This window comes from Canis lupus, chromosome 12, assembly GCF_003254725.2.
Source record: "Canis lupus dingo isolate Sandy chromosome 12, ASM325472v2, whole genome shotgun sequence".
NCBI classification, from domain to species: domain Eukaryota; kingdom Metazoa; phylum Chordata; class Mammalia; order Carnivora; family Canidae; genus Canis; species Canis lupus.
This window is the reverse complement of record NC_064254.1, coordinates 43,843,079-43,855,889: the sequence shown is the minus strand read 5'-3', so window position 1 is coordinate 43,855,889 and position 12,811 is coordinate 43,843,079. Positions and strand designations below refer to the sequence as shown.

The 12,811-nt window shown below is 36.5% G+C and overlaps 1 protein-coding gene across 3 annotated transcripts in view; it reads left to right on the top strand.

The window, feature by feature from the left end:
• ME1 (malic enzyme 1) overlaps nucleotides 1–12,811 on the top strand; it is a 196,137-nt gene that overhangs the window by 143,120 nt on the left and 40,206 nt on the right. For all 3 annotated transcript variants that reach the window (XM_025444662.3, XM_049092303.1, XM_049092302.1), the window contains exon 7: nucleotides 6,341–6,450. In XM_025444662.3, the coding sequence (XP_025300447.3) occupies nucleotides 6,341–6,450 (110 nt within the window). The remainder of the gene's footprint in view (nucleotides 1–6,340; nucleotides 6,451–12,811) is intronic.

The following is a 12,811-nucleotide window of genomic DNA, read 5'->3' as shown; positions in this document are numbered from 1 at the left end:
GTTTACTGATTTTGGAGGCAAGAAGTAACTTTTAAAATACTTTTCAGTAACATATACCAAGTGGAAATTATAGTTATAAATGCAGCTTTGGAATTTGTTGAATTTTAAGGAACTTAAAATCTCACAAACTGCTGTTTTTTGTTTTTGTTTTTGTTTTTTTTTTTTTTAGTAGTCAACACCTAAACAAAATGACTCCATTTTGCTTGTGATTCTTGGTTGTCCTTGATAATTGAATTGTAATTTTTTTGATACTATAGAAAATTTCACAGAAACTCATTTTAGAGTAAGAATTGTTAACAAGGGCACCTGGATGGCTCAGTTGGTTAAGCCAAGTTGGTCTGCCTTCTTCCCAAGTCATGACCCCAAGATCCTGGGATCGAGCCCCACATTAGGCTCCTTGTTCAGTGGGGAGTCTGCTTCTCCCTCTTTATCTGCCTCTCCCTCTCTCTTGTACTCTCTTTCTCTCTCTCAAATAAATAAAATCTTTAAAGAAAAGGAATGGTTGACAATATATAACAACACTATCTTCAACATTTCTTTCTCATTTAAAGAAAAAAGATCCATAATATAGCATTTCTCCAAGTCTTTTTTACTATCATTTTGACAACAGAGAGTTGGAGATTCTTTGAAAGATCAGCAACAGAGAGAGAGATTTAGAAGTCATCTGTCTAAAGATGACTGATGGGGCAGCCCCCGATGGCCCAGTGGTTTAGTGCCACCTTCAGCCCGGGGTGTGATCCTGGAGACCCGGGATTGAGTCCCACGTCTGGCTCCCTGTACGGAGCCTGCTTCTCTCTCTCTCTCCCCCACTCTGTCATGAATAAATAAGTAAAATCTTTAAAAAAAAAATAAAGATGACTGATAAATCCCTTAGGATAAGTGAACTTGATAAGGGGAGGATTACAGACAGAGGGGAAAAGAATGAAAGAATGGATGATTACTGCTGGATCTTTATAGTCTCCACTCTCACAGAGAATAATTAAGAAGTGTCAACAAAATATAATAGAAGGGATGATAAGAGAAATGAGAAGAATACTTAAATGTTACACAATGACACAGATGTAAGGTAGTAGGAAGTGGGGCTATATTACAATGAACTAACAAGGGAGTGGACAATTTTCTGTTCTTAGTTCTTACCTACAAGGAAAATAAAACTCGGATGATTCTTGGCCAGAGGGAACCTCACTGAACTTCAAATTACCTATCCTAGAATTCTACTCATGGGCCCAGCTGAAGCCTCCTCGAATTCATGTTGTCTTCCCTAAATCCTATAGTTGATCTCTTTTGAACCTTTGATTTTCCTTTTAACCAGAACCTCTAAATTTTTGCTTGTATCCTTTATCTTCTCAATGAGACTGTAAGCATTTTAAACACCAGATCCATGTGTCCTATTACTGCCAAATTCTTCAAGCATCCTCAGACTCCAGTTACATTATTAAGAATGAGTAATTTGTAATAAATTATCTTTGAGGAACCCATCAGGACTAAAGGGCTCTGGATCTCAAATACTGCATAGTGCCATATATGCAATAAATCCTAAAAGAACCACATTTTACTGTATCTCTTAGGGAAAATAAAAATGCGCTTGGTTGACCTGGTTACAGTGAATTTATAATCAAAGAAAGACTAATTGTTTTCACTAATTACCTGTTTATATATTTTCTATAATAAAAATACCTAGGGTATTGAATACATACAAATGCTATCTTGCTAGTTTTATAAAATTACAACTCTTTTATTTGATCAATTCAATCATTTTATTTGTAAATATATTGTTCACTTCATTGACTTGGTTATGGCAGTGGTGCTCTTGGGACCCGGTATATATATAGTACTTAAAATGGTGGGCCCTGCGGTTCATTCCAGACCCTACCACTCATTAACAGTATGCACTCAGCTATGGCCCTTAATCTCTCTGAGCTTCAATTTCTTCATCTGTAAAATGGGTAATAACTACCTTCCTTGTTGGGTTATTGAGAGAATTAAATGACAACATCCATATAAAGAGTGGAGCACAGCGCCTGGCACCCACGAAGTGCTGGATGTAGTGATTAGTCACTGTAATGAGGTTTTCTGTGGTTTAACAATGCCACAAGATAAAATTTGCAGTTTTCACAGGCTAATTTTATGGGTGGTATTTCTGTTAACTTTTAAAACCATTTACACCCACTGTTTTATGTGTTATTTTGATCATGAAATAGTAGGTTCTTTTCATAGTTATGTAGAATTGAATTGGTAACATCCTTGTGTTCTACTACTTATAATTTCATAGTGACAAGGCTGGTTCAGTGTGGAACAAAATATCTGTTACATTTTTTTTTATTATATGATACAGGATGCTGTATCACAAAATGAATCCAGGATGCCTCTCTCTAAATCTTTAAGAATCAAATCAGAGTTAACTACCAGGTAGAGAAAAGTTGTGAAATTAAAACAGATATACAATATTCTCCAGGGAACAATTCTAAAATAAACTTTTGTAAATGATAAAGTATCTTGTGTAGCATTTTAGTACCTGTGGCTGGCTATTCCTAGATTTTACTTAGAAAATATTATAAACGTGTAGCCTGACCACATTGTGTCCTAAACACTGAAGGCAAACCGTACTGTGGGGATTTCATTTTAACCACAGAGAAATTGTAACAAGTCCAAAACCACAAGACCCGAGTAAGTAGTAGATCCGGAAATAGAACTGAGAAGGCTCTGATTCGTCCTCATATACTGAAACCACACAGTTCTGCTGCTTCTGAACATAATGACAGATCGTCTAATGCTGCTAGACCATCATCAGTACATGACACATCAGGAGCAAACTGTATGAGGGTGCTGTCTGAAAGCACACAGCCTTTACTCTCTAAAGGCCTGTATGGAAACCAGAGAAGTAGGAAAGGAGCCATTCCAAGCACCAGATGATTGTGTTTGGGGTGATCGGTTGCTACCACAGATTCTCCTTCTTTGCTAAGGTTGTAAAGAAAAGTAGTAATTTATAACTATAGAAATGCTTTTACTCATTCTTAAAAACATTTTAGTAATTTTTAATAAGGCTAGCTAAAGAGTTTGCTAGAATGGCATCATATATATAAGGAGCATAAAGATTTTATGTTCCATTCAAGATTTGAACCCAATCCCACATTTTACTTTAAAAGTTTTGCAACATTGCCGTTAGTTGATTTCCAAACCCTGAAATAGTGGTTTTGAAGGATTAGTTCTGCTTTATTGTTGGTGTTTGAGGAAAATTTTCTCAACCTCCTCACTCTGTTAGGCCTATGCCTCTTTACTATTTTATGGGTTAAAAATTCCCTGTTATTTTTTACTGTTAAATTTTATCATAGACTTTTAGTGAGATTATTTTCTTTATTTCTGAAATATACATTTTTAAGATTCCTTTAGTTGAAGTCTTTCGATTTTTATTTATCTGCAGATGTCTTTGTTTCAACTCTACTTATAAAAAACATTATTTTCATTCATTTTTTTAAAAGAAGTATAGTTGCATTACAACCTTGCTTTCGAAGAGTAGCTTTGGTAGACATACTATCCTAGGACGACAGTTATTTTCTGTTTGACCTTTAAAGCACTGTCTATGGCTTCTATTGTTGGTATTAGGTGAAAAATACTTCATGATTATAGGGCAGTCGTGCGTCAGTCTTTGCACACTGAGAGCTTATACATATCACTTAATTCTGATAACAAATTTATGATAATATGCCGTTATTATTCTCACTTATTCTAGTGTAGATATAGAATCACATGACAGTTAAGAATACAGAATAAGTGAGGAGGACAAGATTACACCCCAGGAACTCTGAATCTAAAGTCTGCGTTTTAAACCACTGCCACATGGGGCAGCCCTGGTGGTGCAGCGGTTGGGCGCCGCCTGAAGCCTGGGGTGTGATCCTGGGGACCCGGGATCGAGTCCCACGTCGGGCTCCCTGCATGGAGCCTGCTTCTTCCTCTGCCTGTGTCTCTGTCACTCTCTCTGTGTGTCTATGAATAAATAAATAAATAAAATCTTTAAAAAAAAATAAACCACTGCCACCGCCAAGCAAATACATAAAGAGAAAGATGAGAGATAAATATTACTAAATGTTAAAGGTATTTAAAAACCATAGTAATTAAAACAGAAGCTTTTTTTTTCTGGATAAAGATATTAATACACTAATCATTACTATTGGACTGTTATTACCAGGAAGTATCAACATGGTGTGCCTGTTTTCTCATATGTAAGATAAGAGTAATAATACTGCCAGCATCATAGAGTGGTTGTAAAGAATAAGCAAGTGTATACAGACACATACATACTACTTAGAAAGTGAAAAAAAAATTTTGTTGCTTCTAGCAATAGAATAAAAGAGGAAAAGCACAGAAAGCAAATCTACTATATAACATAATATAGTATCTGATTACAGTTGATGAGAGGAAATGATGGACTATTAAATAAATAATGCTGGCATAGTTGGATGATTTGTCTTTTTCTTAAAATTCTGTCCCCTAGACTTCTGGGGTGTCATACTTTTATGTGCCTTCTCCTAAACATGTGATCATTTCTTCTTTCTCCTTTGTAGCATCCTTAGCACTTAAACATTGATGTTTCCTACTACTCTCTCCTTGACTACTGTGTATGGGTGTGTGCATCCTAGTAGAATTTTAATTACGCTCATGATTTTAATTACAGTTATTTATATGGACTCTCAAATATATAAAACAGAAATTTTGATTATCTTTTTTTAAAATAAAATAAAAATAAATAAAATAATAAAATAATAAATAGATAACAGATTATTTCCTAAATCGATGCTCTCACCAGAAGAAATTTTTGATTAATATTTAAATAAATGTTTGTGGAGAAGACTGTAAGAAGCATACCATCAAGGGCAGCAACTATAAATAAAAAATTTTAAAAATTTAAAATTCTTTTTATAAAAACAAGCAGGAATACTGTAAATGATTAATGGCACAGTATGTGCTAGAGTAGGAAAACCATATGCACATGTAGGAGACAAGTAGAGAAGTCAAGATTTAAAAGGATTGGGAAACATTAGGAGTAACCATTGGGTGTGATGGAAATGGAAGCTGATGAAGAAAAAATGAGAAGAATCACATATAGAGCAGCAGTGGGAGTCTAGCCTAGGTTGGAGACCATAAATCTGTAGTGGCAAGGATGTTCATGGCGATATGGCTTTCTCTGGCAACTCTTAAAATCTTGGGTTATTGGGGATCCCTGATGGCTCAGCGGTTTAGCTCCTGCCTTTGGCCCAGGGCGTGATCCTGGAGACTTGGGATTGAGTCCCACATCAGGCTCCCTGCATGGAGCCTGCTTCTCCCTCTGCCTATGTCTCTGCCTCTCTCTCTCTCTCTCTCTGTGTGTGTCTCTCATGAATAAATAAATAAAATCTTTTAAAAAATTTTAAAAAAATCTTGGGTTATCAATAATGTTAATTTCAGGCACCTGGGTGGCTCAGTGGTTGAGTGTCTGGCTTTGGCCCAGGTCATGATCACAGGGTTCTGGGATCAAATCTTGCATCAGGCTCCTTGTGGGGAGCCTGCTTCTCCCTCTGACTGTCTCTTGCCTCTCTCTCTGTGTCTCTCATGAATAAATAAATAAAATCTTAAAAAAAATGTTAATTTCTTTTGCCTTGGATAGGTTAGGTAGGTGGATGATCATACAAATAAAGGGTGAGACAAGCTGCTCATATCAGAAGTAAATATCTGTCCAATATACTTCAAAGCTCAAAGCCCTTCAGTGTTTGGCCATTGCTGTAGAGTAAAAACCAGAACCCAGAATTTTAATGGTTCTCATATAAAATTCTGACCTTATCTTTTAGTATACCCTTACATGTATCACCACATGATAGCCAAATAGGGCTTCTTGCTATTTTTTAAAGACTGTTTTCTTTCTCAATTTTCACCTCAATTATGTTGCTTCTAGTTTTTACCTAGCGTGTAAAAACCTACATCTCTATTTTTTAAATCATAGCCATTCTTTAAAACTCAGTTCATTTATTGCTTGGTCTGTGTCACAGCCAGAAGTGTTATCTGTCCTCTCAACATCTATAATTCCTTGTTTATACCACTTTTATGTTACTTTTCGTTTATTTCAAAGTACTTTTGTTTCTAATAAATTTTAAATTCTTTCATGGTAGGGACCATATTTTTGTAATTTTTATATTATTTCACAGTGCCAACACAATACTTTTTCTGTAGTAAGTATACAATGAATATTTGCTGAACAGACATTGTATTACATATTTATAGTAAGTAGCAAGATAGAATTTTTTTTTTGAGCTTTATTTTGATATGTTATTTCAAGAACCTCTTCTCATGTGAATGTTTTGTCCCATAGGTATGGGATGAATTGCCTTATTCAGTTTGAAGATTTTGCCAATATAAATGCCTTTCGTCTCCTCAAGAAATACCAAAACCGATATTGTACATTCAATGATGATATTCAAGGTAAGCTGGAAAGGGGAGTGAAGATAAGGACAGGAGGACCCAGAGACTCCCATGAAGTTAAAGAATAAGCATAATGGGGACAATTGAATCAACTGGGAGGGTGGGAAATTGTAGACCCTGAGTGAGGTATTCTTTTTTCTTTTTTTTACAATTTTATTTATTTATGAGAGACACAGAGAGAAAGAGAGAGAGGCAGAGACACAGGCAGAGGGAGAAGCAGGCTCCATGCAGGGAGCCTGACGTGGGACTTGATCCAAGGTCTCCAGGATCAAGCCCTGAGCTGAAGGCAGCGCCAAGCCGCTGAGCCACCTGGGCTGCCTGAGTGAGGTATTCTAATGTAGTATTACCACAAAGGAGTAGATCTGAGTGATAGTAAGCACCATCTCATGGAACTTTGGAGGAAGACAGCCAAAGTGAAATGAGATGAGTGCCATTGGAAATGAGGTGGTCAAAGAAAAGTTTAAAAGAGGTGGTCAAAGAAAAGTTTAAATGAGGATGATGTTTCTCTATTCATAGAGTTTGTATTAAGGACAAATAATCATTTGTGAAAGTACCCTGTGAAATAAAATGTACTTCACAGGTATAATTTTTAAAATTCACTATGCTTTAAATTTATAGTGTGACATACCTATATAGATATAATGTGTTTAAAAATAATGAGTCTCTGTATCTTTTGGGGCACACTAAATTAATTGGTCAAATCTTTCTTTTCCCCAAATCCTTTGTGATGTTATCACATTATTACTTTAGTGCCATTTTCATGACAAAGATGCTTTACATTATTTCAACTTTGTTTTCTTTCCATGTTATTAAATTTCTTTTTGAGTATTTATTCATGAGAAGTGAGTATTTGGAAGATTTCAGAAGGGTAGTAAGAGTCTAATTTTACAGAGCTATAGACCTTGCTAGAAGATACATGTATAATGATAGCATGCCTTCAGTGCTACAAAGATTTTGTAGACCGGTGTCTGAGTCATTTACCAGTTCATTTTGCAGTGGTCTCTAAAATACTCTATATTAGGGGCACCTGGCTGGGTCAGTTGGTGTAGAGTTTGGTGTAGAGCATACAACTCTTGATCTCGGAGTTCGGAGTTTGAGCCCTATGTTGGGTGTAGAAATTACTTAAAAATAAATAAATAGCCACATAAACTATTGAGCAAACTGTCCTTTCTTTAATACTCTTATCTTTCAATTTTGGGGGCCCCACAGAAATGTCCATATAGAAGTTAAAGACCAATATTACATACTTTTGAACCATTGTGCAGAATTGATAGGCATCAGAGTTCGGTTTAAGATAAAAAGAATGCTAAATCCAAATCAAACAAAATGAGTATTTTGTAATTAGGATCAGAGCTCCTGTCAATGAGGAATAGGAATTTAGAGGTCAAGGTCTGGGCTGCATCAGAATTAAAGTCAGGAGCACAGGAAATCTGAGGCAGATGCTAAGCCAAGGCCAAATAGCACTGCATGTGGAGTCGTTCTGTAGGATTCACCACAGAATATTCCCCCTTCTACCCAGCGGGTCACCAATGTGGAGGCATTAATTATTTAATTTTTCACCCCAGCTAATCTGTCCTAAAATATAATCTGCGTAGTTACCTATTTACACATAGGAATTTTAAAGCATTTCTGACTTAGCCAACAAAAAGACAGATTTGAGAAAAATGGGCCCAGTCTCTGGCTAGAGAGAACTTTTGGCAAGTTATTGGGGTTCTGATTAGAAATGACCAAACCATTCTGTACATTTCTCCATACCAAAATAGTGTCTTTAATGATACTTTTTCCCCATGTGTTTCTATTTTACCTTTCTAACCTTATGTTTTTACCATTTTGCCCACAATGTAATACTTTCCCCACTGTGGGCATAAAAATTGCATTTCAATGCCAAGGAAAATAATTATGTAGCTATTTAGCTATTACAGCCACACCATGTAAATAAATGTTTCACACCAAACTCTTGGGAGAACACTTTTCTTTTCTTTTTTTAACAGATGCGTTAAAGATAGTTTATAAAAAGTATTTGATTTTAAAAATACTTAAAATTCTATATTAGTGACCTAAAATAATTTTAAATGATAGACAATTTGGTTTTGGATAGAGATTTGGACTTTAATGCAGTCTAACTATAAATTATTTTTAGCTGAAAAAGTGCTGGCTAAATCTATAAATAATTGGACATTTAATAATATAATCTACAGACCATCAGAATTCAGCAAATTCAGATCAAAATAATAAGGTCTCATCCTCTGATCATTTAAAATCAATTATAAAAAGAGGTGGTTGTTCTCATAATGGCCTCCTTGGAATGGCTGCTCTCTAACATGACATTGTAATTATTTACATAGGAGGTTTAGCCATAATGAACTAGTCTGGTTGTTAGGATTTTTTAAAAATTAGGTAAATATAGCTTGATCTTATACTAAATGCTTTGATAATTGAAAAGATCAAAATCAAATTTGATAGAAGACATTTTTCACAAAAGAAGGAGCTCTCTGGCCGGGATGCAGTCTAGCTCCATGGAGAAATCCAACAGCTCCATGACTGTTAACATTAAAAAGATGAAAGCAGAGATTCCTAAGATAAGAGCTTTTTTACTCCCATTGCTTTCCATACACAGCTTTAGATAATATGGCCCTATGAGGTAAATCTTTATAATAAGACATGGAATAAAAGCAGCAGGCCTGGAGAAAAGAATCTGACCAACAAGCCGGTATTCACAGTACAGCATGAGAATATTGAACTAAGTATTGGCTCCTGCTTGGATGAGGGTCAGCATGCCAGCTGTGCATCCGGCACCATGAGCATTATTCCAAGCAGCACCATGCTATGGTCAGTGCTTCTTTTTCACCCTGTGTGCTACCCATGAGGAATCTGGACACTAAGGGTATGCTCGGTAAGGACAGGCAGGTAGAAATAAAGATGCTCTTAGTGGATCTGATCTGTAAAAGGTATCCCCAGAAGCCCAATATAATCACTCATAGAGTCACATATCACAGTCCTGGTAGGGCAGTCTTCACTACCTGGATTAGCTTTGCTGGGAAAACTTCTAAGCCAATAAGAAAAAGATTCTCCTAATGTCTTCCCTCGTAGTAAGTTGATTGTAAGTTTATTAACTTAATCCTATTTAGTCCTGGAGTTCCCAAATATACCACAATTAGTGTAACGCAACGTTGTAGGCAGTCCTCTTGTGCACAGCCAGCTCTCAGTAAAGACAACATTCCTATCGTCACAGTATTCTTTAGAAAGTGGTGAAATGGGGGAATCCCTGGGTGGCTTAGTGGTTTAGCGCCCGCCTTCAGCCCAGGGCATGATCCTGGAGACCCAGGATCGAGTCCCACATTGGGATCCCTGCATGGAGCCTGCTTCTCCCTCTGCCTGTGTCTCTGCCTCTCGCTGTGTGTCTCTCATGAATAAATAAATAAAATCTTAAAAAAAAAAGAAAGTGGTGAAATGCATATGGGATTGTTGTATCTCTTGGTCAAAATATATTCATTGTTTTCAGAGTCACCACGCTAAGACCTACATCCTACTCCGTTTCTCATTTTGTGAGATTTTGTTTAGAGTTGACCTCTTCTTCCCACCTTCAGAACTACCTCAAATTGACCCTTTTTTTTTGCCTCATTTATTGTCATTAAAAGTGTGTACTTCCATGCCTTCCTCAGAGCAATATGCTGCCTTTCTCCCATCTTCGAGAATATCATCAACATGGATAAACTTCTGTTTTGATGGTGTGTAGTTTTGAAGGTGTCACCCTGATGTTTTCCTGCTGCTGGAATTTTCACATATTCTTTCTTCTCAAGGGCTCTCTAGGGCCATATGTAGCCTAGGAGACCATGATTTTTCACTTCATTCAGCTCTTTTTGGAAAATTACAACTGTGTACCCCTAGAACATTGTTTCTTCATTCCATAGGCCAGCGTCTTTTCCCACTTCTCTATGGCCCTTTTCAGTTAGTAAAGAACCACAGTTTTTTAGTGAAGAAGCCCAGGCAGCTTTCTGCAACTATGGAGGACCCACTGCTTCCTCTGAGTTCTAGCTGCCCCTCTGCCTCATTAAGCTGCAACTTGATGGCATGTTCTGATATTTCTTTGTGTTCCACGGCACCCACTAGTAAACGAAGTGTTAGAAGCAACATCCAGAAACAGTTTTTTCTAATACCTTCATGATCCAATTTTCGAGGACAGGGCAAGGCTGTCCCAAGAGTTCTGCTAAACTGAGCTTGCATTTTAGAAACATATTTTCAGCTGGTACCAAATGCATACCTGGTGCCATACCCAGGAAATTCTGGAGCAAGGAGCAAGCAGCATGAGCAGGGCAGGAACAGGGCCAGTGAGTCCAGCATCAGTTATTTAACTTCTTTGGAACCTGGCCTATCCGCACCACATTTTGGGTCTGGCTCTTTGGCACTGAGAGCCAGACAGGAACAAACCTATATCCTATAGGATATATATCCTAGGATATATCCTAGGATATAGGATCCTATATCCCTTTCCAGGTGGCAGGTGGCGCAGCTGCCCCCCCAAGGCAAGGGATGGGGAAGGGATTGGGCTCAAGGAGGGTCCTGGCCACCCATTGCTATCTCTGGAATGCAATCTCTATTGCAATGTTGTTTTTAATAGCAAAAAATGAGAAGCCCTCTAAAATGTTATTAACATTGTATGGTAGTCACAAGATATTTTTAAGTGTCAGAAAGTATGTTAAAATAGTAGGCATGGCGTGAAATATTTTTTGCAAATTAAAATTTTCTTTAATTTGCATATATCAGATCTAGAAAACAGTTGTACGAGTATTCATCAGAATGTTGAAAATGATCCTACCGAGGCAGTAAGATTAGAAGTGATTTTTTTTAGTCTTTGTCAATCTGGATTTTAACTGTTTAATGCATTTGTTACAATGGGCATGTATTTATGAATACATTTTTTCAAGTGTAGAAAGATAGCACTTTTTACTGAGTTGTTGAGCCATAACACAAAATTACCTAAAGTATAGTCTTTAGTTATAATACCAAAAACCCAATGCTTCTATTAGTGTTCTTTTCAAAGTGGTATTGTCATTACTTTATATTGTAATTTGGCATTTGCTGTCATCTCTTAGAAGAGTCATTTTTCATGTTACCCTTAATACCAGTTATATGAAGGAATATTAGATATAACTGTATCATATAAGATAAATTAAATGGAAAAAAAAGGAAAATAGTATTCGGATGACACTCCTCTTATTTGTAGATTCTAAGTTAATTCTCAATTGATTTAACATTAATCCGAAGTACTTTATTTTATATCTAGATACCATAATTACATTCCCATGTATTTCTCTCTCTCTCTCTCTCTCTCTCTTTTTTTTTTTTTTTTTTGGTTTTGTTTTTTGTTTTTAAGATTTATTTATTTGAGAGAGAAAGAGAGACACAAGTGGAAGGGGAGGGGCAGAGGGATGAGGGAGAAACAGACTCCACATTAATTGGGGAGCTTGACACACAGATTGATCCCAGGGCCTCTAATCATGACCAGAGCTGAAAACAGATGCTTAACCAACTGAGCCATCCAGGCTCCCCCAGATCTCCCCTGCATTTCTGCTAAGATGTCTTTATACTAGGAGACAAAAACTATTCAGACTATTTTGTTATATTAGAATTTATTTTATCAAATATTTCTTTTAAAAATCAATACATGAACTAGAATGCAGGAATATTTTGTCAGATATTCTTACTACAAAAGGATTTATTTATTTATCTATCTATTTATCTATCTATCTATTTATTTTTACAAAAGGATTTAATAGAAAAGAATTTTTTAAACATACTTGGCTTTCCTAATGGTGAAACCAGACCAGTTTGAAAAAGCTCATTAGAATTAGTGGGTAGCTTCTTTTCCTGTGACTTCAGCTTCTTTGTCTCTATTGCCATTAGGCTATATCATGTTTAAATCGCTTTCTTTTTTTTTAAGATTTTATTTATTAATTTGAGAGAGAGAGAGAGAGAGAGAGCATGAGCAGAGTGAGGGGTAGAGGGAGAAGCAGACTCCCCACTGAGCAGGGAGCCTGATGTGGGGCTGGATCCCAGGACCCTGGGATCATGACCTGAGCTGAAGGCAGATGCTTAACCGACTGAGCCACCCAGACACCCAAAATTTAAGAAAATTTAGGTTTATTTAAGAATTTCTTTAATTCTTTAAAATAATTACCTTGACCCAACATTCTTTCCTCCAACAGTCCTTGTCATTCTTCCTATAAAAATAAAATATTTTTCTTGGCCCTGTTTCCCTCCTGCCCCCATCTCCATCTTCATCTCATTATTTTCTTATTTAAACTTTTCCAAGGAATACTCCACATCTGCTGTCTCTATTCTTCATCTTTTATTTATTCCT